Genomic DNA, 27,759 nt, shown 5'->3' on the forward strand with positions numbered 1-27,759 from the left:
ACATTTATGTGACATATTCTCAATTACCATCTCTAATGTTCATTCATCTATTAGGTTAGAGTTTCTGGACTATGTCTTTTTTTTTTTTTTTTTTTTTTTTGAGAGACAGTCTCACTCTGTCACCCAGGTTGAAGTGCAGTGGCATGATCTTGGCTCACTGCAACCTCTGCCTCCCAGGTTCAAGTGATTCTTAGGCCTCAGCCTCCCAAGTAACTGGGATAACAGGTGCGCACCACCACACCCGGCTAATTTTTGTATTTTTAGTAGAGACGGGTTTTTGCCATGTTGGCCAGGCTGGTCTCAAACTCCTGGCCTCAAGTGATCCACCTGCCTTGGCCTCCAAAAGTGCTGAGATTACAGGCATGAGCCACTGCCCCCGGCCCATTAGCTCCTTTATATCATCTTTTATGGAGTCCACAGGATCACATATACAATGTTGCAGTCTGGATGCCAAATAAACACAGTTGGATTTTTAAAATTGTTTAATGCATGTACTTTATTAGAATGATATTTTGAACATTGAGATAATGTGATTTTATTCTGCTCACAGTTACTCTAGTACACAGATTTAAAACAATGGTCAAAGCAGCAATTACATTAACTCACTGCAGGAGTCATTATACACTCAGGTAGTACTTTGGTAAATTACAAAACAAATGTACACAAGGGCACTTCAGTAGAAATTAAATCAGTTTGGGGACACATCAGGCTGCTAAATTCTGTACTAGAATCCAACAGCAAATGAGTCATTCTTGGAAGTGGAAGAACTCCATGATTTCACAGCCTAGAACACTAAGTATGACCACCAACGCACCATTTCAACTATCTAACAACCAATGGGAGAGTCAGTTGTTCTCATCCCAAATGCCAAAAGCAAAAGGCAGGCCATCACAAGTTGGCTTGTTCACCTTGTAAAGACATGACTTTATTTCTGCCTAAGTCATCTATATAAGCGAATCTAATAAATACAATAAAATGTAACCCAACAAAATTCTCATGTCACTTTTTACAGACATGGGTATATGAGAACCATGGAGGTGCTAAAGAAAAATAGAAGCATTTTCTTATTATCATATTACCATGAAATTAAATTTATGTCTGTTCTAAGGAAAGAAACTAAATGTCCTGTTTGATATTGATGAGTAGGCCTACTCATTCTCTACCAAAATCCTAAAAAAAAATAAAATAAAATTTCACTTAAAAAATAATTTCCTAGCTGGGCACAGTGCTGTAATCCCAGCAATTTGGGAGGCCGAGGCAGGCGGATCACGAGGTCAAGAGATCGAGACCATCCTGGCCAATATGGTGAAACCCTGTCTCTACTAAAAATACAAAAATTAGCCGGGTGTGGTGGCATGCACCAGTAGTCCCAGCTACTCCAGAGGCTGAGGCAGGAGAATCGCTTAAACCCAGGAGGCAGAGGTTGCAGTGAGCCGAGATCGCGCCACTGCACTCCAGCCTGGCGACAGAGCGAGACTCTGTCTCAAGAAAAAAAAAATTCCATCTTTTAGATTATGTGCTAATAATTCTCTTTTAAGTGTTGGAACAGGGGAAAGTTCACATTATAGAGTACAAAGGATCAAAATGGATCCCTCCAAAATGGACATCCCCCCAGAAAAATGCTTAAAACTTTGAAACACTTAAGACATACAAAGATCTGGCCAGGTGCGGTGGCTCATGCCTGTAATCGCAGCACTTTGGGAGGCCGAGGTGGGTGGATCACTTGAGGTCAGGAGTTCGAGACCAGCCTGGCCAATATGGCAAAACCCCATCTCTACTAAAAATACAAAAAAATTAGCCGGGCACGGTGGCGGACGCCTGTAATTCCAGCTACTCGGGAGGCTGAGGCAGGAGAATGGCGTGAACCCAGGAGGCGGAGCTTGCAGTGAGCCAAAATCGTGCCACTGCACTCCAGCCTGGGTGACAGAGAGAGACTCCTTCTCAAAAAAAAAAAAAGAAAAAAAATACAAAAATTAGCCAGGGGTGGTGGCAGGCACCTGTAGTCCCAGCTACTCAGGAGGCTGTGGCAGAAGAATCGTTTGAACCCGGGAGACAGAGGTTGCAGGGAGCCGAGACCGCACCACTGTACTCCAGCCTGTGTGGCAGAGTGAGACTCCATCTCAAAAAAAAAAAAAAAAAAAAGAAATACAAAATCTGTAACAAATGAACAGCTGATGGAGAACAGGACAGCATTTACTTCTGAATCTATAAAGTACTTAAGAACTTATACTTGTGGAAAATCACAATGACAATGAATATTTCACCAAATAGATGGTGGCAAATAGTTTGGCAACACATATTAGAAAGGTGATTTCTATACTACACATAAATGAAAGACAAACCCAACCACAATTGATGTTTTACTACATTAATGTAATTTACACTATACCTATACCCACATGGCAAATTCAGTTATAACTGAAAACCTAGAGCAGTCCCTTTTTTTTACTACGATTTGCATATTTTCCAGTATCCTAATACATGCATACTTATCTTTTATAGATTATAATAATCTACATTTAAAATTCCATTTTAATATTGTGGCATGAAAAATACAAACACCAGTACAGTATGTTTTATGCTTACTCAAAGTTAACTGGCTCAGAGTTTTAAAAGCTTTCCCGGATAAAGCAGAGTCAAGTCTACCCTATATCCCCATCCTATAAATTCCTCTTTGTTGAACCTGGCAATCTCAGTGAGCTATGATTGCACCACTGCACTTCAGCCTGGACAACAAAGTGAGACTCTGTAACTATAAAAAACAAAAACAGACAAACTTGGCTATTTACCTCAATCCATCAATCACCCTCATGCCTTTGAACTTGACAACATCACTCCTAGTTTTTAAAGTAAAAGATAGGAATAGTAATGTAAAGCATTCAAAACAAAAATGAAACCTGCATATTTGTTTATTTATTTATCTGAGATGGAGTTTTTGCTCTGCTGTCCAGGCTGGAGTGCAATGGCGCGATCTTGACTTACTGCAACCTCCGCCTCCCAGGTTCAGGCAATTCTCCTTCCTCAGCCTCCCCAGTAGCTGGGATTACAGGCACCCACCACCACGCCTGGCTAATTTTTGCATTTTTTGGTCGAGATGAGGTTTCACCATGTTGGCCAGGCTGGTCTCTAACTCTTGACCTCAGGTGATCCACCTGCCTTGGCCTCCCAAAGTGCTAGGATTACAGGCTTGAGCCACCGCGCCTGGCTGAAACCTGCATCTTCAGAATGTCATTTTTGTGCGCTAGCTTTCCTTTGCCTGTTGGTTTGGAAATTCTCCATGTTCCTAAAGGTAGCTTCCACATTTCTGTTCCAAGAACTGATTAGAAAAAGCAAGACGGTTTCCCGCTTTAGTTGCCTCCCTTTGGTTCCTCACCTCTCAGACAACAAACAGAATGTTAACAGTCTTTCCTGTGATGTTTTTCCTTCTTTCACCTAACTTCCCTTGAAAAAAAAAATCAAAACATTTATTTAGCACTTTTTTCAAAGGGCAATTCCTGATTAATATAGGTAGAAAAACTCAAGATTTATCTTCTTCCATTTCCAAAAAGGTAAGAAGATGTAAATATTTATATTGGGCCCTCTCCCTCCTCATACATTTTTACCCAAAGCTTAAAGAAAAAAAAAAAAGTCAACTCAAAACACAGTTGAAGGTATATACTACATCAACTTTTTCTTTTGTTTCTGCCACAGAATTCCATGTCATTCTTAAGATTCAGTATTTTTCTCACATCCTATTACTTTATATACAAATTGCCACATAGCAATTTTTAACCTATTTCCTCATCTGCTGATAATCACTGGGTCTCCACTATAAGGAAATTGCCCCTAGTTTGTCAAGAGTCCTTAAAAATAACATATCAATAATTTAAAACTGGTGAAAGAGCTATGCAAGATTGTTCCCTTTAATTTTATATTACTCCAAAATATACATATGTACACATACTCACACATATAACAAATTTACATAGTTTGCAGAAATAAACTACGGAAATAATTCCAAATACACATTTAGAAATTCACACTTTAACAGCAAACTTACATGCAGATAAAGAGAAGTATAGTTTTATACTTCCTAAGTTACACAGCAAGCTGGAATGGAGAATGTTTTAATGGTCATTTTAGATTTATTCTTTCTCCTAAGTCTTAGAAAATGAGCAAAAAGGAGACATAAAACTCAAGCTATGTCTATAGCAGTATCAGTCAATGTGGTATTATTTTTACTAACAAATTATTCAATTGCTTACTCTATACAAAAAGTGATATACACATACTATAATACTATATGCAAAACACAAAATAGCGTTAGAGATAACAAATGAGAACTTCATACAAAATACTTGATTCCATCAGTATTTAACTTTTGACCGGAAGACTCAGCCTGTGCATTCTTTTCTGATATTAAGGAATAGTCACATTTTTACAGTATTCTTAACTACAGAAAAATAGGAATGAATGGAGGGGAGGGCTGATGAGACAGCTGAAATACACATTTATAAATATGTATACAATTTAGTAATGTCACATCATCTGAATTAATTTCTTTTCTTTCTTTTTTTTTGAGATAGACTTTTTCGCTCTTGCTGCCCAGGCTGGAGTGCAATGGCATGATTTCAGCTCACTGCAACCCCCGTCTCCTGGGTTCAAGTGATTCCTCTTTCCTCAGCCTCCCGAGTAGCTGGGATTACAGGTGTCTGCCACCACGCCCAGCTAAATTTTTTTTTTTTTTTTTTGGATTTTTACTAGAGACGGGGTTTCACCATGTTGGCCAGGCTGGTCTTGAATTCCTGACCTCAGATGATCTACCCACCTTGGCCTCCCAAAGTGCTGGGATTACAGGCATGAGCCACTGTGCCTGGCCAAATTAATTTCTTTTGCATGGTTGCTTTCACCAGTAAGTAGTCCAGAATACAAAATATGGTAACAGAGAACTGTTTTCATACTTATTCCTTGGTACAGTTATTAAAAATAAAAACTCGCATTTTAGGATTAGGGAAGTCTGGGAAAAAATTTTTTTAAACTTGGAGATCACATATTGAATAGCTGTCAAAATTCAAACTGACTAGTTTTGAAGAACTTCAAAAACGTGTTCAAATGAATAAAGAACAAAAATGATCAAAAGAAACCCATTAGCTGCCTAAGAGTCTTAAAAATTATTAATGTGACACTCTCATCTCTCATCAAGTATATCCAAACCACTTCTCATTTGCTCTTTCCATTTAAAGACTCACAGTAGCTTCACTACACATATATTTATACTGAACATGCACAGCTGAACATAAATATGATGAGCATTTATGAAAAAACTACTACGTAAGTGGTTTACACTGACTTGTGCGCTGATCTAGTGAGTTAGGAGACCTTTTTGATCTTATCAGTTTCTTGACATGCTCAGTGAAAAACTGTTGCACAGAAACTCTAAGTCCCAGCTGGTAATCAGGCCCATCGTCCACTGGAGGCAAAGCTTCTGCTGAATGAGAAGTTGATTTCAGAGTTCTTATATTTTCCCCAGGCACCAAAAGGCACTACTACTGCAGTACTGTTATCCTCAGTACCATACTGTATTGCCTGTAAGGTTTGGCAGGAAGAAAGAGAAAAACATTGGAAATCACAGTCTATACAAAGAGAAATCAGCCTTTCCTTCCCTTGGAAATACCCTTCCCCTAGAAAGCCAAACTGGTCTTGTGTGCAGTTACTAACCTACTTATTTCACAATGGTTTGTGATTTTCACCCTGTATTAATGCCCACAAGGATTATTAAATTGCACATGGAATAACAGATGACCCAAAACAACCATATTAACTATATTCTGCTGTAGCAATTTTGGCAACAGAAACACTGGTGGACTAAGGGGCATTGGTATGCAGCTCCTGAAAATGAAGATACCTGTAAAGCATTCAGCGTAGGGAGTAACACACGGTGAGGACTTGATAATTGTTAGCTCTTACCAGGAATTCAATTCCCTTTGGGGAAATTTACCCTAACGGAATAAAAACCTTGGAAATTGAAAGACAAAAAAACTAGCCATCATCGTAAGAGAAATACAAATGGCTAATAAGCCTATGCAAACAGCTAACTCCACCAACAAAGAAAAAAGATAAAAATTTCTACACTAAAATTTGATTTTTCCATCTATTGAATTGGTAAGAAAAAAAAATATGGTAAGAATTTGGAAAAACAAACTGTAGAACATGCTAGTGTAAACTGGTATAGTATTTCTGGAGGATAATTTGGCAAACTTATTAAAAGCTCTAGAACATTGTGTATTCTTTCATCTAGAAATTTTATTTATTTATTGAGACAGGGTCTTATTCTGTCACCCAGGCTGGAGTGCAGTGGCACGATCTCGGCTCACTGCAGCCTTGACCTCCCAGACTCAGGTGATCTTCCTACCTTAGCCTTCCAAGTAGCTGACACCACAGGCATGTACCACCATGCCCAGCTAAGTAAAAAAAATATTTTTTTTGTACAGACTGGGTCTCGCCATGTTGCCCAAGCTGGTCTTGAACTCCTGGGCTCAGGCAATCTTCCCATCTCAGCCTCCCAAAGTGCTGGGATTACAGGTCTAAGCCACCATACCTGGCCTAAAGATTTTATTTCTAAGGGCTCAAGCAATCCTCCCACCTCATCCTCCCTCATAGCTGGGACTATACATGCATGCCACCACACCTGGATACTATTCCTAAGAATGAAACCTATTTCCTGAAGGAAACAGATATGCACAAATAGACATCAGAATGTTTATTACAGGGCTTCCTCTATAGTATGGAAAAAATAAACATAAACTAAATTTCTTGACCAGAGGAACTGTTAAATGAATTATGTATAAGAATAAAATGGAACACTATGCATTCATTACAAATTTCATTACCTTTGTGAATTAGAATGCAAATATCTGCAAGACAGGCAGTTGAAATTAGGAAAGAAGTGTTCATCCATGAAATTGGGCCTGTTTCCTCGATTTCATGAATACCCTGTTTAGCACGGGTGAAGGCAGTAACCAAATGAATAATTCATATATTATAATCATGTTTGCCCATCTAAGCAAATAATACTTTTAAAGTAAGGTCTATTATCTTAATTTGGGAAATGCAAAAATAGCTGTTGAATTAAAACATGACTCTAATATTTTAAATAATACGAAGCATAGTTTATGTTTTCTTTACTGGATATTACCCAGCTTTCTTTTAATTTTAGTCCTGACTGACACACAACCTCATCCCTATGCCTTTTGGTATTTTGGTTTATCTTCTCCACACACCCATTCTGAATAACGAGAAGGTGACTATGCTATATCCTCAAATTGGATATTTGCTTGGAGCACTCTAGTTTAACGGTCAAGTGGTTGGACTTGGGAGCCTAGTTGTCTGGGTCTGAAGTCCAGTTCTGCAATTTAATAGTTTTATGACCTTCAGTGATTAACTCTGTAGCCTCTGTACCTGTTTTCCTCATCTGTGAAAAAGGACAATAATAGCTCCAACCTAATAGGGTTATTGTGATGATTACAATATATGTAATTGTACATACTGTACAATACATACAGTAATGAGCTAATACATATGAATATTGTCTGACACATAGCAAGTGAATATTAGTTTACTATTATTATAATTTACTATTGCTGTTACTATCATTTCAAGGTATATACAAAGCCAAAGAATAAACAAAGCACATTTCCTTGGCATATTAAAATTTTAACTTGGGGAAATAAAAATTTTATAATTGGAAATATTATGGAATCAAGCGTAAAATTCACTGCAACACTCAAAAGCTAAAACACAAGGCCTGGACTGTCCTTTCCTTCCTTCTCCTTGGGACTTTTCAGGCAGAAGCTCTGGGTCACCTGTTCAGTCACCGCATGGGCTGCTTCGTTGGGATCATGGCACTGATTGACAAAGTCACAAATCTCTTGACTATTCACCATGAAGTTAATTCCATCTGTGGTGAGGACCAGGAAGCTGTCATCAGCATGATGTAACTGCAATCAGAACCAAATGCCTATGATTATAAGCTAGACTCTGCCTTAGCACAATCTCGCTAATTCAAAGATTTTATCTGTTTTGCTAAGCGGTCATCTGTGTAACAGCTTGTAAGCTGATATGGTTTGGCTGTGTCCCCACCCAAATCTCATATTGAATTATAGCTACCATAATTCCCATGTGTTGTGGGAGGGACCTGGTAGGAGGTAACTGAATCATGGCGGTGGGTCTTTCCCATGCCGTTTTCATAATAGTGAAGTCTCACAAGATCTGATGGTTTTATAAAGGGTAGTTCCCCTGCACATGCTCTCTTGCCTGCCACCATATAAGACATGACTTTGCTCCTCTTTCACCTTCCACGATTGTGTGGCCTCTCCAGCCATGTGGAACTGTGAGCCCATTAAACTTCTTTCCTTTATAAATTACCCAGTCTCAAGTATATCTTTATTAGCAGTGTGAGAACAGACCAATACATAGGCAAACAGTGAAAATGTAAAGCCTACCTGTTGGGCAAAAGTAGTAACATTTAGAATTAACCCAACAAGGATAAAGCTAATATTTAGTTAGTAAAATATAAATAGTAGTTAAAAGTAAAGAGTAAAGAAGTTGCAATCCTCTGAAATCCCATCACCAGAGGTAATTACGCCTAACAATTTAGCAAACACCCTTCAAGATATCTTGATTTAATTCCATAATTTAACATCACAAAGGGAGAATCCAGATAGCCCAATGGTGAGAGGTAGCTCAATGTAACGGTTATGAGTGCTGTCTCTAAGGCCAGGCTTCTAGGATTTGAATCCTGCCTCTATTATCTGGCTGGGTGAGCAGAGGTGCATTGACCTCTGTATGCTTTAGATTTTCCTTGAAAAATGGGGATAGTAGTACTTATTTTGAACAGAGCCCAGCACATAGTAAACTCTGCCTAAGTATCTGTTAGACAAAATGAAGTGGGATATCTATAACACACGATGTGGGATATCTATAGACTTGAAACCCTTCATGCAATTAATTAACAAGTGTTTGCTGCCAGTTTTGGAAGCCTACACTATACTGTGCTAGGGTCTATAGTGGCTCAGGAGTTTTAGAGAACTGTCAGCTCATGGACTGGGTGTGTGTTGGGGGGCAGTTCAGGACAATGAGGACACTGATTAGTAGCATGCAAAGGATGCCACAGAAGTAGAGGTGGGCGATTATTTGGCTTGGTGGAAAAGGGAAGTTGGGGCAGCTTCCAAGTGGAGGTGATGCTGGCTGATTGGGTGCAGGTGATGCTGATTGATTGGGTGCAGGTGTTGCTGGCTGACTGGATGCAGGTGATGCTGGCTGATTAGGTGCAGGTGATGCTGGATGACTGGGTGCAGGTGATGCTAGATGACTGGGTGCAGGCAATGTTGGCTGATTGGGTGCAGGTGATGCTGGATGACTGGGTGCAGGTGATGCTAGATGACTGGGTGCAGGCAATGTTGGCTGATTGGGTGCAGGTGATGCTGGCTGATTGGGTGCAGGTGATGCTGGCTGACTGGGTGCAGGTGATGCTGATTGGGTGCAGGTGATGCTGGCTGACTGGGTGCAGGTGATGCTGATTGGGTGCAGGTGATGCTGACTGGGTGCAGGTGATGCTGGCTGATTGGGTGCAGGTGATGCTGGCTGACAGGATGCAGGTGATGCTGATTGGGTGCAGGTGATGCTGATTGGATGCAGGTGATGCTGATTGGGTGCAGGTGATGCTGATTGGGTGCAGGTGATGCTGGCTGATTGGGTGCGGGTGATGCTGGCTGATTGGGTGCAGATGATGCTGGCTGATTGGGTGCAAGTGATGCTGATTGATTGGGTGTAGGTGATGCTGGCTGATTGGGTGCAGGCGATGCTGGCTGATTGGGTGCGGGTGATGCTGGCTGATTGGGTGCAGGTGATGCTGGCTGACTGGGTGCAGGTGATGCTGATTGTGTGCAGGTGATGCTGGATGACTGGGTGCAGGTGATGCTGCATGATTGAGTGCAGGTGATGTTGGCTGATTGGGTGCAGGTGAGGAAGAACAGCAGGACCATTTCTCCAGGAGAATTCCATAGCTGGGGTGAAACGAAAACCTAACACTTCAAACTAAGGGAAGCCAAAATATTTCTCCCCGAAATATTGAGGATTGCTAAAGTCAAGTCACTGAAAAGGCAGGGGTACACTTCCTCAGCCTCTACTTGCCTGGTGGCAGGACATCAATCCTTCTTTACTGGAGACAGCACTTGTTTATCGGCCCAGAGAAGGAACCAGCAGGCACCAGAGAAATCTGGGAACAGGTTTTACTATCTCTCCACATTTTCCTGACTTTTAAAAGACTGAAACTGTTCTCTTCTTCATCTTGTCACTATGCAGGATCTATGGCTATTTAAATACAATTTAAGCAAAGCCCCTAAGCCACTGCCTTGAAAGAGAAATACTTTTAACTGAGGCCTTTCCCGTACAATGGGTTCAGCACGTGCAAATGTCTGCTTGTTTGTTTGTTGTTGTTGTAGTTAATCTGACTTTTATTTTCAAGAAAGTGTCTCAACTAAGAACCTAAAAAGGGGGAAAAAGAGAATTGTTTTGTCCTCTACAATAAATTAGGCCAGAATAGTAGCATCTTATTTTACCTGAAAAGTTTTTTTATCCTTCCATAAATTACTCCCTTTTAAAAATCATTTTGGCTTCAGTTAAGGCTTCCAAGAAAGGTGCAGCAGAGACAATCCTACATTCACTCTCTGCAGGTTTATCAAGTGTTTGCAGGTCCTTTCTTACCTTAATCCTCTTAGTTTCAGGTTCTGCTATGACACCACTGGTCTTAAGGTCCAAATCTCCAATACTTCTTGTCATTGCAAGCCTGCCATTTACGTGAGGCTGCCCCAAACTATTCCAAGCTACAAAACCACCACATTTCTTGATCCTGTTAAAAGTTAAATGACAATGGTGTGATATGTAGAAAACTCTTTGGGAGGCCAAGGAGGGCAGATCACGAGGTCAGGAGATCGAGACCATCCTGGCTAACATGGTGAAACCCCGTCTCTACTAAAAAACAAAAAATTAGCCGAGCGTGTTGGCGGGCGCCTGTAGTCCCAGCTACTCAGGAGGCTGAGGCAGGAGAATGGCGTGAACCCGGGAGTTGGAGCTTGCAGTGAGCCAAGATTGCGCCACTGCACTCCAGCCTGGGCGACAGAGTGAGACTCTGTCTCAAAAAAACAAAAAGAAAACCAAGTCACTGTTAAACTTAACCATGACATCAGTTTAAAAACTATTATGAACTAAAAACATCATCCACATAGAATGATATGATGGATCAGTGGTGGTAGTACCTTTCTTTTTCATCTTTTCTTTCTGGAGTATGGTCAATGGTCAGCTTCATGGGTTTTCCTTTTCTACACAAAATAGCCCGGCTGTCCCCAACACTGGCTACAACCAGTTCAATACCATCTCGCAATAGGGCTACTGTTGCAGTAGTCCCAGAGGTCAGAAGAGTTGCTACAAGTATTATGAAAAAAAGAGTACAAGTTAGTGACAGTCAAATGATTGGATATGGAATTTTTATTACAAAATAAAACACAAGCATGATAAACTAATGCTGGAATATATCATTCTAATTTAACTAGAGCTAAGCAAATAAAATGCAAATGAACTATGTAAGTAACAGCATGCAGAGAAACAAGTATTTAATTCAGTAACAAGTCTCCATGCAAACGGAAAGGTTGCTAACCTTATTTGGCAAACACTGCATCACTATCTACAAATGGCCTCTATTCATATCAAGTAGAGCTGACTTGAACTTATAACAACACCTTCATGGATATCTGGTGTCCAGACTGAAAGTATTAAAATTTAATTAGGTTGGCTATGATGGTGGGATGACTTAGGTCTACTTGAGCCCATGGAGGCAAGCTGACTTTTCTATAGTCTATGGATTTAGAAGGTTTTCTCTTCCATTTTTCACTCCTATCCTGTGAACATATTATCAGTTAGTAGGCTAAGTGAGACATGCCAAGGGTATACCATTTGCATATTCTACCCCTGTATGCTTCTAAAACTGTTTTAATTTTATAAATGTTCATCAAAAAAATCCTAAAATGGTTACAGGCTCACATTCTTTTCTGTTTATCTTTGTCCTCCCTAGACGTGAAACAAAGTTACAACCATCATTACAGGAGCAGAAAATCTGGCGGAGGGGAGGTGGAGAATGAAGTTCATTCTAGCTTCTCATAAACTTGGTGTAGTTAATACTCCTAACTCCAGAAGGTTGTAATACAAAGAGGTAGTCTCCAAACGTAGGGAAGTACTGCCAGCTGCAACTCCTGGGGTCCTGCTTAGGCCCAGAGCATCCCACAAATATGAATTTTCTCTAATAACAAATAACATTCATTGTTACTGGGCTTGAGGTCACCGTTTCCTCCATCCAACTCAGACTGCATTTCTGCATCTTCCTTTGATTTCTTCTAACAATGTCTGCCCTAAGTTCTTTACCACTTGTTAAAAATTGTTAATTTGCATTGAGCCTTGTCAAAAGTGAGAATATTGTGAAATTATGGGCTAAAAAATAAAACAAAGTGGAAGAAATCGGAAAAGATAACTTATTTAAAGCAGGTATTGTCTTTAGTAACACTGTTAACTCTTTAAAACATTCCAAAGATGACTTTGATTTTAAAGGTAGATTTAGGAAAAACGAAGTGCTACTAATTTGACTGATTAAGACTCAATCTTTCCAAGTTTTTTTTTCCCCAAAAAGATAATTTTGAAAACTTCATCAGTAATGCATTGGAAGGAGATATATACATAAATAGATTTTTCCAATCAGTATATTAAAATGCCTGCTTTAATCAGAAAAGTAAGATGGAAAAGCATGAATAAACTCTACTTAATCTTTTATAGTCATGCTGAATTTTCTTGAGAAATAACATTTATAGTTGCACTATCTTTCCATTTTTCTCTTGATTTTGGAACTGTCGTGCCAATGTAATATTTCTGCAATGTTGAAAGATATATTTGTCCACCATATAACATAAATGTTTTAGCATAAGTATCAGTGATATTTATATTACAAATGTTAACTCGTAACTTTAAATTACCCAAACGACTATGAAACAGTGGAATCTTTACAGTTTGACTAACTATGATATTTCAAACGATTTAAAGAGCCAGATAAGGGAACACGGCATTTATTCAGATGCTACCTGTCCCAGGAATTTAACATTCCTTCCGTTTGTTTAAACCATCTACAATAGTTTTCTTAAAAATGGTTTATTATTGGCCACAGTAAAAGAGTTAAAATTTCATAAGTAGAAGTTTAGTTATTTAGGCTTGTAATTTACAGTGCATTTTTACAGTCACCTAGGAATTTTAAGACTTTGAGTTTTTACCAACCCAACTTCACAGTTCCAAAATCCCAGGATTTATAGGAAAGGCTTCAAAACTAACTGTCAGTTCTGATTTGCTAAGCATTTAAGAATGTAAATATTAAATCAGCATTCATTTTCATTTAACATTTAACATGGAAGTAAAAATTCTCACTTTTTGCCTAACGACAAAACTAGAAAACTAAGACATCTTTCAATAAGTTCTTAACACTCACTGGACAATTTCTACTGCAAGTCATCTCAACTAATGGGACAAAGAGATGTGGGAACCTTCCCGTAGTCCAGGATAGGAACCGCTGGACTCCTTCACCTGGGACAAAATTAAGCAGATCTCTCTTTCCACTGAAGCCCCGCATATAGTGTCCACGGGCTCCAGGTCTAGAGCTGCTGACCAGGCACAGTTCTCTGCCACAAATAACACGCACAGAGGCAAATAGGAATTTCACCCAGGAATTGTGCTCAAACATTACAAACCTGCAACACAGGGGAGAGCAGAGAAAGAGCTGCAAAATAAGGGAAGGGTTTTTTATTTTGGTGAAAATTTAACTAGCAAATTATATAACATTCCAGGAGATGCCAAATCAATTATTCCACAACTCAGTTTGTACCAGTTGATGGTATTTTGTAGTTGAGTCTATTTTTTCATCACAGGGTAACACTTCTTTCTTAATTTTGTGGTTTCTAAGGTTGAAAAAACTATATAAAAAAGTATCTGTACCAAGACACATAAATGGTGACACAGACCTACATTTAACACACTCACAAAAACACTCACGCATATACACATTCACTGAAATAATTGGTCTTAAACACAGTAAATCACTACCTTTACTGAGTTAGAAAAAATGCACTGTAAATTTGTTTGGTAGCAATATCAGAATTGTCTCAAGAGTAGAAAGGTAAATCTACAGTTACAGCATGGAAGAATTTGTATCTGACAAGCAGGATGTAAACTACAGTATACCACCAAATTACTGGGACTTAAATATATATCAAGAAGGAATCAAAGCACCTGCTATACAAGATACGTGGAGTAATGCATTTGTTAATGGTGCTTAATGCAGAGACTTAGTACCTATAAGGCATTTTTGAGTAGAATGATTAATTTAAATTCATTGTTTAAATAAAGGCTAGCGAGACACATGTTTATAATTTTATATAATTCACAAAATGGGTATTTCTGCAGCTCTCTCTTTCCCCCAGTGTTGCAGGTGGACACATCAAAAGAAAAATGATCAAGATTGTGAATGCCAACATAAAGAGCAAAAGCTATACTTTTCAAAGTATAATGACCCCTAGTAATTACTCAATTGTGTAAATAATACTATGTATAAACCAATACAGTTTCAATATTTATTAAAAATGAGTGTTCTAGACTCATGACTCATGAACACCAAAATCAAAGTAATGAGCTGAAGCAGTAGCAGCACAGTAAGAACATCTCATCAATGCTCTTTTTTTTTTCCTTTTGGCTGTCCCGGCATAGGGGATTCAAAAATGCTGTGTTTACAGCCCTGGTTCTTTTGTAGTTTAATTCTTCCATAAAGAGGTCACAGGATATGAAGAACATAAAAGTTTCTGGTGAGACTCATAATGCCATCAATGTCCCCCACTCTGAATGTCTGAGCAAGGCTTCTCTTTTTGTTCCATTTGTCCCTTTCGGAGCTTTGTTGCTTTCAAAGTTTAAGCAATCTGGAAACACTCTGAAGAGCTTATAGGAAATATAGAATTATAACCTAATTTTCTACCATCTAGTTTGTTCTAAGTGGCTATCTCTTTATAAACAACGGACTGGTGGGATATCATCCGGATTTACCAGCTGCTTTTATTAACTGTAAAAGTAGACATTACTGGTATAAATTGAATAAAAAAATTAAAAGATGGTGACGAAATTTGCTACTGATAACTAAGGACAGGTTGAAAATGCATTAACAAAAAAGCAATAAAAATAGCTGACAATTTCTTAAGGGCAAGGGAATCTTGTTCTTGCCATTTCTTGATAAGTGGCATTTTGATTTTATTCTTTTCAAAATATCCCCAGCTACAACAGTAAATTATTTTATTTTATTCTACTCAAACAATAAGCTTTTATTATGTTTTACAGATCAGTCATCCAGGACATGCTGCGTCTGTGGTTGGCATCATCTCATTTCTGAAAGGACTGAATGCACATAAAAGTCTCTTGCCCATGCTGAACTCGCACATGCCTGGCAGAGAAGAGCTCTCACTAAGTGTAACTTGAGTGTGAACTTGCTCGGGCAACAGCAGTGCCATTCAACAGTAAATATTTTAAATGTTAGTAAGATAATTTGAAGTTCTTTATGTAGCTGTAATAACAGCTTTGGAACTGAAGTTGAGAGGAGATAAGAATGTTTTAATTTCACTTAAGAAAGTTAATATGGTATTGATACAGGAGCTAGAAATAAATTATGTAGGCAGATAGTGAGGGTAAAGGAGTCCGTGGCAAGGCTTCCCTTTTAACAAAAAGCAGCCTCCAAACCATTTCTTTTCTAACAAAGAGCAGCCTGAAAAATTGAGCTGCAAACATAAATAAGCAAGCTGGAAGCTTGCACAGGTGAATGCCAGCAGCTGTGCCAATAGAAAAGTACTACCTGGGCTGGGCACAATGGCTCACGCCTGTAATCCCAGCACTTTGGGAGGCCAAGGTGGACAGATCACCCAAGGTCGGGAGTTAGAGACCAGCCTGACCAACATGGCGAAACCCCGCCTCTACTAAAAATACAAAAATTAGGTAGGCATGGTGGCAGGCACCTGTAATCCCAGGTACTCAGGAGGCTGAGGCAGGGGAATCACTTGAACCTGGGAGGTGGAGGTTGCAGTGAGCTGAAATTGCACCATTGCACTCTAGCCTGGGAGACTAGAGCAAAACTGTCTCAAAAAAAAAAAAAGAAAAGAAAAGAAAAGGGCTACCTGGGGCCAAGCACGTTCAATATGTTCCATCTTCCCTTTTCTTTGTCACCATGTGTAAAGAAATGGGCAACATGGCGCTGGCCAGGTAGAGAACCCATCTACATAATAAAAGATTAGGGTGGGGGTGGCCAGATTCTTGAATGCTCTGCAAATTGCACACCTAGGCCTAATCAGTTTTTCGTGTGCTATGCAAATGGCACATCTGGTCCAACCAATCTTTCATGCCCTATGTAAATCAGACACTGCCTCCTCAAGCTCATCCATAAAGCCTCCTGCACTTCACCATGGACTAGAAAGCTGTTTGGGACCCCTCCTTTTGCAGGAGAGAGCTTTTCTCTTTCTTTCACCTATTAAGTCTCCACTCTTAACCTCACTCCTTGTGTGTCCTCGTCCTTGATTTCCTTGGCATGAGACAATGAAACTCAAGTATTACGCCAGATGAGCAATGCTGCTTCAGTAGTAATGCTGCACCATTAGTAATTCACTTCTATGGTTTAAGCCTTTTTCAGGTGTCTGCTAACTAAAATTCAAATCCACCCAGGAGTGACAGCTCATTAAAATGCAAATATTTTATTAATAATTTGATTAAATCAGCTATATGATAATCAAAGAAAAAATTACAGTAACTTCAGTGAGAAAGAGTCAGTGTGGAGATCTCAGTTCAATCCAAATAATTATTGAGTACCTGCCAGGTTCTATGCAGGGTGCTGCACACTGGAGATTCAAAAATGAATAAGCCACAGTCCTTCACCTCACAGGAAGGGTTCAAGAAGAGGGGAAAGGGGTTAATACTAAAAGAGAAAAGATGAAAGAAACTGGAGAGGGTAAACTGCACTTACTACAAAATTTTGTTTCACTGGCACTGGTCCTATCTATATACATAGGCCGAAAAGAATATTATCCACTCTTATAATACTGATACTGCTTCAGTTCTTGCTAAAAACTAAAGTTTTAAACTTAAATAATAACTTTGAAATTTAAAATGACATTTTTAAAAATCCATAAATTGAACAGTTACACAACATATGGCATTCTATCTTTAGTGGCTTTAATGTATTTGATAAAATAGGCCCTAAATATCAAAAGACAATTTTTGCCATCTTTGAAGGCTCTGGCAACTTATTAAGAATAAAATTTTTAAATGTTCTCAAAACACTAATTTTTAAAAAACACAGACTGATAAGAATATATACAAAATAAGATTTTAATAGCAAATAACAAATTTAATAACAAAATAAGATTTAATAACAATATTATAATAGACCTTTTCTTTTAGTACACACTAAGAGCATCATCTTGTCTTGCTCCATTATACTTTCAAACAAATTACCATTATATGAAAAATACATTTTAAAATATCTTAAGAATGTTCTGGGATCATTACCTCAAAGCATTATGATAGAGGAATTAAATTAATTTTAATTTCTTCATTACAAATGAATTAATTTTATTAAGAATAAAAAATATGGAACACTTCATGCATTTGTGTGCCATCCTTGCACAAGGACCATGCTGATCTCTGTATCATTCCAATTTTAGTGTATGTGCTGCTGAAGTAAGCATATGAATTACATTTTTATGATTAATTTCTTTATACAACTGTTTAATGTTTTTGTGACAAAGGTATCTTTAGAAAGTTTCTTTTAAGATAGGCAAGTTAATTAAATTCTTTAAGTTCAAAATTCTGTTGAGTTATACTTTATTCAATAATAAAAGGAGTCCTGTCATATTTTACATCAAGTCAATCACCGATTGGTTTAAGCAGCTACATTGACTAGATACTTTTAAAAGAGGCTGATGGCATTGAGAAGGTCAATGTTTTTGATTGGTGGTCACATGCCTGGGATAAATTTGGACATTCTCATCCAAAAACCTTGCCCAGTAAGCTGCAGCTATTTACAGAACAGCTGGGGCACACCACCGGCACTACAGTCAACAAACACTGTGGTGTGAGACATAGCCAGATGCACAGCCAACTCAGTTATTATGAAATAAGAGCATACCAAAATTCAGGAAGTAATAAAAATAAAACCATAAGAAAATATTTCATTTCCTCTTTTCCTTCATGTGTTTTAACTATTTGGAACAAGAGCTAAGTCTTATGCATAAAGTTTACCTCTTTCAACTTCTGTCTTCTTAAAGGTAAGGGTCCAGTTGAAAGGAAAAAGAAAAATTCCAAAGGAATGAAAGAAAAGAAAATGGGCCTAAATAATCTACAAACTGGAAAACATATCCCTGAACAGAGTGGACTGTAATGCTTTCCTGAGGAGTGTGATAGTAAGGTTCTCAAAAAAAGCTCAGGAAAAAATCTCAAGATGGTAAATAGAGCCATCCCAGAGTTACCTTCTCCTCTCCTCATGAGAGAAGAGAGAGAATGCTGGTGGTCAGGAAAATCCCAGCCCTAACTCTGAACTGACCTTTACCACTCTAATCTTCAGTTCCTTCGCTGTGAAATGCAAACAATCTCTATCCTTATGTATTCCAACTGAAGACTGTGCAAATGACATTTCTGTGGTGCACTTGGTTTCTTTCTTTTTTTTAAGAAAAGGATGAACCAAATACAGATCAAGATTATTGCATGATTCATTTTCAAATCATTTACAAGGTTACATGCACACATTCATTTGGCTGGTACAGAAATTTTCAGGGTTAACTTTAACAGCAAAAGATTTGGGACTAGCTAACTAGAAAACGTTTGCTGAATTTTCGTGAAATGGTTTTGATAAATTTAGTCAAAACCAGAAACATTTCACTTTCAAAATTTAAGGACATACAGTACACAAAATTTTAAATTCAGCTAGCATGCCCTTATGCTGAAAATATCACTAGCTACCACAGAAAAGCTGCAAGATTGAGCTTTTTAAGAAGTGACAGAAAAATATTTTCCTTCTAGTTATACAAATTAGTGCATATTAACCATCGTCTTTTTCTATTTAGGACCTATTTGCAATTTTTTCTTGTTGGACAATGACTGTCCTTGCTAGATGTGATTACCCTGTAGTGTATTTCAGCACTTGGTCACCAGATCCATCTAAAAAAAAACCAAAAACCCAAAACAAAACTCATAGTATGGACATTTTGTCCATAAAATGAGCAAACAGATTAAACATTTTTAAAATCTTTTAAAAACTAAAGTACAACATCAGAACTGTTTCGGGGCTTCTCTTTCTGAAAAATTCTCCAATATATTTCATTTAAAAGTGAGGTATTAACATTAATTGGAGTTCCCAACAGCATTTAATGTGATTCTTCATATAAACTCATTTCTATATAAATCCTTACAAACAATTGTCCATTAAAATCCCCTCCCCCAAAGGACTTAAATTGTTTCCTTTTTACTCCTCCCCCACCCCATGTACTCCCTAGGACCCAAGGAATGTGATAGTTTTACATACCATCAGCAGACAGGCGGGCATGACTCGAAAAGGCTTTATCTATTTCTAGAAAAGTCAAGGTCAACAGAGTTTCCAAGTTCTTCTCCTTAGGAAGCAAATCCCTTTGTGGGGAGGAAAAAAAGAGCCTTAAACAATCATTTTACAATAGGTTTTTCTCCTCACTGTTACTCTAGCTAGCAGTCATTCCACACAATGGGCCTCAGGATTTTCCTGTCAAATGCTGAAGACTTACTGGCTAAGGAATACCTATTGAGAATCCACTAAGTATCAGGCACTGTGATAAGCTTTTAAGGGCACAACAATGAAAGTCCAAGTCCTTGTCCTTGAAGAATTGATCCTCACTACCACAACCCTGAGAGGTCAAGAGTTCCTTCCTATTGTGAGTTCTTTTGTGGAATGAGGTATACACAGGAAGTCAAGAAATGGTCACTGGGAAGTCAAAAATAGTCACATGGTCATAACTCCATCACATGTTCTCCCTCTTTCAATTTTAGCAGTAATGTGATCCTCAAAAATGCATTAATACTAGTTGAAGTAAATAAACGGAAGAGCTCCAAAACGCCCGCATTAAATGCATTTTTCCACACTAATGCCAATCATCCAAAGCTATTTTCAACAAGTCAGGTATTCAAAGCTATTCACACCACTTGAAAGAGTAATTACCATTTACTGAAGCACTTATCTGTCCTACACTGATGGGAGTAAATGCTTCTCATAGGTTATCTCATGTACATTATGCCACTTCACTTAAAATGATCACAAATTAAGTGCTATAGATTTTGGTTAATGCTTTCCCCAGGGGAGTTGTTAAAACATGCATTTCTGAAATTGTGATAACCATAAGTAATAAATGGCACACTTAAACTACTGCTCATTCGTGAAGCAGCAGCATGCAACCACTCAAGTAACTATGTTTACCCTGGAAGCCTCAGCCAAAGGGTGAAAGTTTAAGTAGGAAGTATAGGAACTGCAAAGTCAGGAGTGAAAGTCATTGTACATACATAATACATTTCTCCATGTGGGTATGACAGAAATCAGCTGCTGCAGGTCCACCATGTCCATCATACACTGCAAAGTACAGGACCTCATCTGTCAGCTGAGCGAAGTCAAACCGATCTTCATTCTCTTTCCGTTTGCCAATCTGTGAGGCGCACCCCACATTTTCCAAGCTGATTTTGGGAATTGGCTTGCCATACTTAATGCTGGGTGGCAGCAGAATTGGCTCATCAATGCGGTTATCCCAGATCCCAAAATTGTCCCAGGTAGCTGGACTCCCACTACCGTCTGGGTCAAACCGAGAACACCTAGGCTCTGAAGTGGAGCTGTGGCACGTGGGTGTCACCCGCCTGTCGTCCTGCAGCAGGCGGGAGCTTAGCAGCACTCTCCTTCTCACCTGGTTCCCACCACTTCTGACCAAAGTAATTAAGGCAGCTGTTGACATAACTCAGCTCCAAAGGACTCAGTGATGAGGGAAAGGTCAATGGAACAATAATGGAATGTCTTCAAGAAAAATGATGCAAGTCACAGGGGACAGAGGGAGAGAGGGGCAGAGGAGGAGAGGGAGAGAGACAGAGAGAGAGAGAGAGAGACCATCAGAAATTTTGAATATAACTGATATGTCATCAAATATTACCAAAAATGAAGCTCATAAAGGATTTGACAGAAAATACATATATTTATGTTATATATTGGGTAGGCATCCAATAGCCTACTTCTAAGAACAGTGGATCAAAAATGAATCGATTTTCCTACTGCATTCACAGCATTTAAATTCTATAAAAATTTAACAGTGTGCACATACACAGAACATGTATCTCTTAAACTTGAACCTGCAATCACTTGTTAAAATGCACGTTCTGACCCAGTGGCTATGGCGTGGAGTCATTCTGCATTTCTAACCAATACCCTGGTGATACAGAAGCTGCTGGTCCACAAGTTACACTTCTAGTAGCAAGAACACAGAATACAGGTATAAATAAATATACTTCCCTTCATTAACTCTATTGCTTTAAAGAAAAGGTAGGGATAAAATTAACAGTAGCAACAAAGTCTCTTCAGGAAAAAATAACAGGCTAATAGAATACTTAAAATAGTTCTGTTTCCAAAGAATGGCCAAGTTTTAGCAAAAACATAATCTAGGATAAATCTAAGTTTTATTTTAACATTTCTTAACCTACTAAACTTTACATACTATATTACTATGGTAAATATAAATTGGTGTGCAAACACCCCAGAGGCACAAAGATAAGCCAGTTTTGATGCTCCCCATCCTAGTAGACTCTCTCACTAGGAGGGTGTGTGGGTATGATCTCAGGAACCTGGCAGCACTGCATTTGTGACAAGCAGCCCTGATTTCTGAACGAGTGATCTATGTATTTACATTCACAGCTGCAGCTCTCCTTTCCCCAATCCTAACAACCCAACGACACTTGAGACTACACTTCTTTGAAACGATTACTTTACACCCCCATTTCTGGACTCCACCCTGAAACTCAATCCTAAAAGCTCTCTTGGCATTACAGGGTGTTACCCGGGGGAACTCCTACCCCACTGCAGGTAGAGCTGTTTCTGGGTATTTTCCACACAAATAAAAAATTTGTCTCCATAGGATTTTGTTCTATTACTTTATTCTTTTAAAATCAACTTGAAAAGATGGCAGAATACTAAGGTTTGATGATGTTGGTGGATGGTCTACAGATAGCATATTATTCTCAATCGTATGTTTAAATTATTTCACGATAAAAAATGAACTTGAAAAAATGTATCTTTCCAAAAGGCATAAACATACACGAATGAAACCCAGCTTGAGTGCAGTTATGAGAAAATGCACTACAGATTTCAAACAATTACTTTCAAGTGAATTTTTGGAAATCAGTCTAGCTATGTATAGGAAAGGCCATTACTTCTTTCGGTGGGTAAAACAGTCAAAAGAAAGAATGAGGTTCCAAAGAACATCCTTAGATGTTTATTTGTTTTAATTTCTTGTAGAGATGGGTTCTCACTTTGTTGCCCAGTCTGCTCTTGAACTCCTGGCTTCAAGTGATCCTCCCACCTCAGCCTCCCAAAGTATTGGAATTACAGGCATGCGCCACAGAGACTGGCCTCAATCTTTAGATATTTAAGCAATTTAAAAAAATATGAGCTCTGCCATCACAGAATTTAGAATAAAGATGGCCACGAAAAAAAGTAATGTATCATCAAAGACTTAGGAAGTCATCCCTTCTTGGCCTTTTGGCCAAGATCCTGCATAGAAGGCTGAAATCCATTTCTTTGTAAGACAACATTGTTGGGGGGTTGGAGAGTGGCAGAGACACAGCATCTCTGGTTATCAAAGAGAATTAACATGGCCGGACCAGGTGGCTCACACCTGTAATCCCAGCACTTTGAGAGGCCGAGGCGGGCAAATCACTTGAGGCCAAGAGTTGGAGACCAGTGGGCAACTTTGCAAAACCCCGTCTCCACTAAAAATACAAAAATTAGTCAGGCGTGGTTCCGCATGCCTGTAGTTCCAGCTACTAAGGGGGCTGAGGTGGGAGGACTGTTTGAGCCCAGGAGTTTGAGACTACCCTGGGCAACATGGTGAAACCCTGTCTCTACAAAAAGTACAAAAATGAGGTGGATGGATTGCTTGAGCCTGGGAGGCAGAGGCTGCAGTGAGCTAAGATCACACCACTGCACTCCAGCCTGAGCAATGGAGCAAGACACTGTCTATTTAAAAAAAAAGAGAGAGAGCGAGAGAGAGAAGTAACACATTCCATTGCAAGAAATGTTTGTTCTTTTGCTTCTAATTGAGAGTTAGATTTTATTCAGCAACAATTATGGATTCAAGCCAGCAATGGTGTGTTAAAAAAAATTAAAAAAACCAATTATGTTAATTATAGGTGATGAATTGAGACTTCAAACTATAATACAATCTACCAGGTAATGGAAGTACCAATTATTTGGAGATAATTCCCAAAGCAGCTTTATATCATATAGAAAAAAAAAGAACTTTAAAGAAATACAATTATTAGAAAATATTTGTATTTGAAAAGAGTTAACTTGAGATTAGCAAAATACTATTCTTTTGGCTTCGGTCTGAAAGTATCTATGCCATATTCAGCCTTGAGCTACTTTGCAGTCATGCACCTACTTTAAACCAGAGTTCTGGAATTACAAATAAATATTAAAGTTTTTCTGCAGCTCTTCTAGTATATTCTTGCTGTTTTATCTCCTCTTTATCCTCCCCCCATTTTTTTTTTAAATAATAAAATAGAACTGCATTCTCACAGAGAACAAATATCCACTGGAAACATTTTTAAGAAATGAGATAAAATGCAAATTGAGCAGTTTCTGTAACGCTAAAAACCTGCGTATTTTAAAATCAATCATCAACCTGGCATCCTTCCTCGTGTATTGTTTCCATAATCATCTCAGAAAGCAGGCAGTCATAGGAAAACACCTACTTTAAGGCATGTTATTGGCAGAGATGAAATGTGACCCAGATATATAGCTAGTTTATAAAAAACAAACAAACAAAAAAACAGGTCGGCATCACTTAGGTAGAGATGTTACCAACGGGCTCCATGTCCTTTTCCATCTGCAATGTAACTAAATCATATCAATCCCCTCCATATTCCCTAAGAAACAATTCAAAGGCTGCTGGAGTTCCCAAAGTAAATAACAACTTTGAATTAAACCTGCACATTAAGAAAAGTTTCCTCCTCCAGAGCTCCACAATCGGGATCTGCCATCATAGACCCCACAGCTCTGCCGATGCCCATAGGAATGACTATGCTTTGACCAGCAAGGCAAGGGGAGTAGAACTTGTGATGTGAAAAACAAAAACCTTAAGGAAAAAAAAAAGCAATCAGTGTTCTCTACAACCAAAAGAGTGGAGAACAAATTAGCAAACACCTAAGGATTGTCTTTTGTCAGTTCAGCAATTAAAAATTGGGATGAGTTCATTATTCCACAAACTAAGAGAGAGAAGGAATCTTTTTAAGTAAGCAGGGGAGATTTAGGTCAATCTTTTGATCGGAAAACATGGCTAGTTTATTTTTATAAACCATTTTACCATTATATTCAATCTTTGGAAGTCAAGTCATCCAAAAGGAAAGCACTTTCTCTGGCAGGAAGGTGCACTGGATTTGAGTTAAACTGTTCTTGTATGTCAAAAGCAAGTCAAAAGGGCAGTTTAAGCACATGCCAAAATTATTCAGGAGTTCTAAAGTTCTGAAACCTGCTTAGATTTTATCCCTCTAGAAAAAATATTTTAAGAAAGCATTCCTATCTGCCCATTATGAAGTGGCATTTAGGTATCTACAACTTCCACAATGAGAACACAGCCCTTTTAAATATTCTTAAACCAAATATTTACCTATCGACCTTTTTAGAAAATCAATTAAGGCATCCCAGTAAGTTCAAATAGTATGGAAATTTCCAGAATGTATTTCAGCTAATTTGGACCCCGATACCTTCTTTATCAATATCCTGCTAGGAGGAAGGGAAAGAAAATTTACTGCTTTACCTGAGGGGAAAAAAGAAAACAACAATAAAAACTCCAAAGGACTCCCCTTAGGTTTAATGTGAATATGTCTATGTTCAGATGTGTGACTGGAGAAAAGTGTGAAATGTGAGCAGTTAAAAGTACTCAGTATTCTATTCCCATAGATATCTTTTAAGACACGTTAGTAAATATGCATACAAGCCACAGACTACATCCCAAATCTGTAACTTTATAATGCCTTTAAGAACTTTCCTTCACAGTCTATTATGTCACCAGCCACTCTCCTCTCTTCTCTCTCTCTCTTTCCTCGTCTCTAAGGATTGCAGTCAAGGAAGTTGCCTGGGTGATCAGTAGTAATGACTAAGGTTGCAAGAAAAAATCATTAGCGAGAACTCACTACTCAAATATTGTAACTAAGGTATTTTATCAGACACACACACACGCACGTGCTGCTCTTCTTCCTGCCACAGCTGCCTAACCAGAACACCACGAACCATGGCTGTTTTTCTTTTTCTTTCTGAGACGGGCTCTTGCTCTGTCGCCCAGGCTGGAGTGCAGTGGTGCGATCTCGGCTCACTGCAGCCTCGACCACCCAAGCTCAAGAGATCCTCCCACCTCAGCCTCCGGGGTTGGGACCACAAGCACATGCCACCACGCCCGGGTAATTTTTGTATGTTTTGTAGAGCCGAGGTTTCGCTACGTTGCCCAGGCTGGTCTCGAACTCCTGGGCTCAAGCCCGCTTTGGCCTTCCAAAGTGCTGTGATCACAGGCGTGAGCCATTGCTACCGGTCTCATTGCTCTTTTTCATCGTCATTGTAATCTGTCACTTTAGTCGCTCATTCTGAAACCGAAGGACAGCCTCATTCCTCCGCCCTGACGGAAAGAACCGATGAGGCCTTGCTGCACGTTAACAGTGGGAGGCTCAGAAAAGCCCGTGGAGCTTTAGAGACTGCAAATTCCCTGGCTATTTCCACCTGGAGCCTCTTTGTCACATCCGGTGAATTCTCTCATCTACAGAAAGCGGCTGCTGAAAAAGACATCACCAGCTACAACGCCTTGAGTACTACAGCGCTCCCTGCGCAAAGTAAAACCCAAGTCTTCGGATCAAAACCAGCCGGGGCTGTGCATCCTTCCCGATGCCGGACCTCCTGAAAAGCTCACCCGGGTACAGCTCAGGATCCTGGCCTCGGCTCGCTGGCCCTGACAGGCGGGTGGCCAGGGTGACACACGGTGGGAAGAACACACGCCCGCCTGCCTGCGAAGCCTCGCAAATAGCTGGGCTCCCTCGGCACCTTCTGCCGCCAGGTCTCCGCCTCCCAACCTCCCTCTGGGCGTACCGAGCCCGTTGTCGCCACGTTTCCCTCGCCCGGGCGGCAACGCGGCACCCACTCCGCAGCATCCTCGCTTCCGGGGCCTCGGGCAAGGGTCTCCAGTCCCAGCCCACCCACCCTGCCCCCCTCGCGCCGCGCTGGCCCTCCAGCCTGCGGCCACATTCAAGGCCGAGCGCAGTCTGGGCTGGAAACCCGCCGCCCGGGGCGCAGGCAGCCCAGCTGGGCCCCGCCCCACCACGACGAGCTGCTCACGACCTCCAAAGGGAAGAACGCGGCGCTCTGAGAACTCCGAGAGGCCGCCGGCCAAGCGCCGACTCGGGGGGCGGGGGAACGGAAACCGACGTCTCCCCTTCGCCCTCCCTGGAAACCCTTCTCCGTTTACTCTCCATTCCGTGACCGCCAATAAAGAACAGCATACATGGTTAGCAGAAATAAATGAATTGCACTCTCTAGGCTCTTACCTCTGGATGGCTACGTCCCTGAAAAATGTTTTAATTAGCTAACGGAGGACGGGGGAGGAGCTTTCTTGGTCGGTAAATAAGAGTGCCTTCTCCGTCGTCTCGGATCTCCGAAGCAAGCAGTCAAAGCGGCCACTGCCTTGCCTGCTGGAAATTCTCGAAAATTTTTCTCCCGCAGTTGACCAGATGGAGAGGGAGAAGTCTGTTCCCGCTGACTGACAGCAGATCCGGCCAGTCGGCACTCGGCGAGACGGCTGGCCGGCCGCCCGGGCCCTCGATCGCAGCCAATCACAGATGCCGATGGGAACGAGCCTCCCCGCGGCTGCTATTTGACTTCGCAGGCTTCCAGCTGCGCGGCGGAGCGACGTCACCCTGTGCCAGTGGTGGCTCGCGGCGGCGCCCCGCCCTCCCGAGGTTAGCGCCCCAGCCAAAGAGGGGGCGCGCTTGCGCGGTGGGTGGGGCCGCGAGACTTGGTACCTAGCCAGCGGGCGGAGCGCGGAGGGGGTTTCGCTTCGGGCTAAGGGACTGTGGTTGTGACAGCCAGGAAACCGAGAACGGAATGCCAATACTGCTTAGGCTTAGAGTTTGAAAGGCATCTGATTTCACTGCCATGTCTTTGAAAAGCAGTGCACAGTGCAGTCTTCTTCGTGGCTGAACAGGTATCTTGTGATCTTTCGAGAATGTCTATTCATTCATTAAACAAGTATTTCTGTGTTTATTGAAGGACGTCTTGTATGCTAGACATTTGCTAGGCACTGGGGATACGCCCCTAACACAGCTAGACACGATAGCTGCCCTCATAAAATTTTCAGT

General features: G+C 40.1%; 1 protein-coding gene and 1 non-coding gene across 4 annotated transcripts; both read right to left on the reverse strand.

The window, feature by feature from the left end:
- Nucleotides 1-469: 469 nt before the first annotated feature.
- Nucleotides 470-27,759, reverse strand: PPM1K (protein phosphatase, Mg2+/Mn2+ dependent 1K). Of its 3 annotated transcripts, none has more exons than XM_004039109.5 (7): nt 26,950-27,759; nt 20,671-21,169; nt 19,670-19,770; nt 11,295-11,460; nt 10,744-10,888; nt 7,842-7,976; nt 470-5,565 (listed from the first exon to the last, which is right to left on the reverse strand). In XM_004039109.5, the coding sequence occupies exons 2-7, from the start codon at nt 21,108-21,110 to the stop codon at nt 5,434-5,436; spliced, it is 1,119 nt and encodes a 372-aa protein (XP_004039157.2). In that variant the 5' UTR covers nt 21,111-21,169; nt 26,950-27,759; the 3' UTR covers nt 470-5,433. The 3 variants fall into 3 exon arrangements, with proteins under 3 accessions (XP_004039157.2, XP_018881320.2, XP_055240616.2); XM_019025775.4 differs by lacking the exon at nt 26,950-27,759 and adding an exon at nt 26,495-26,764; XM_055384641.2 differs by lacking the exon at nt 26,950-27,759 and adding an exon at nt 26,319-26,764.
- Nucleotides 17,734-17,837, reverse strand: LOC115934405 (U6 spliceosomal RNA). Its single transcript, XR_004070214.1, has one exon. It is a non-coding gene; the product is annotated as a U6 spliceosomal RNA (small nuclear RNA).

Source organism: Gorilla gorilla, chromosome 3 (genome assembly GCF_029281585.2).
Source record: "Gorilla gorilla gorilla isolate KB3781 chromosome 3, NHGRI_mGorGor1-v2.1_pri, whole genome shotgun sequence".
Taxonomy (NCBI): domain Eukaryota; kingdom Metazoa; phylum Chordata; class Mammalia; order Primates; family Hominidae; genus Gorilla; species Gorilla gorilla.

Excerpts from the sequence above, each read along its gene's own strand:
- PPM1K (XM_004039109.5), bottom strand. The coding sequence starts at position 21,110 with ATGTCAACAGCTGCCTTAATTACTTTGGTCAGAAGTGGTGGGAACCAG. Across the intron at positions 7,977-10,743 it reads CTGAAACTAAGAGGATTAAG|TTACATCATGCTGATGACAG; the intron begins GTAAGAAAGGAC and ends TTCTGATTGCAG. Across the intron at positions 5,566-7,841 it reads CCCATGCGGTGACTGAACAG|GCAATACAGTATGGTACTGA; the intron begins GTGACCCAGAGC and ends CAAACCTTACAG.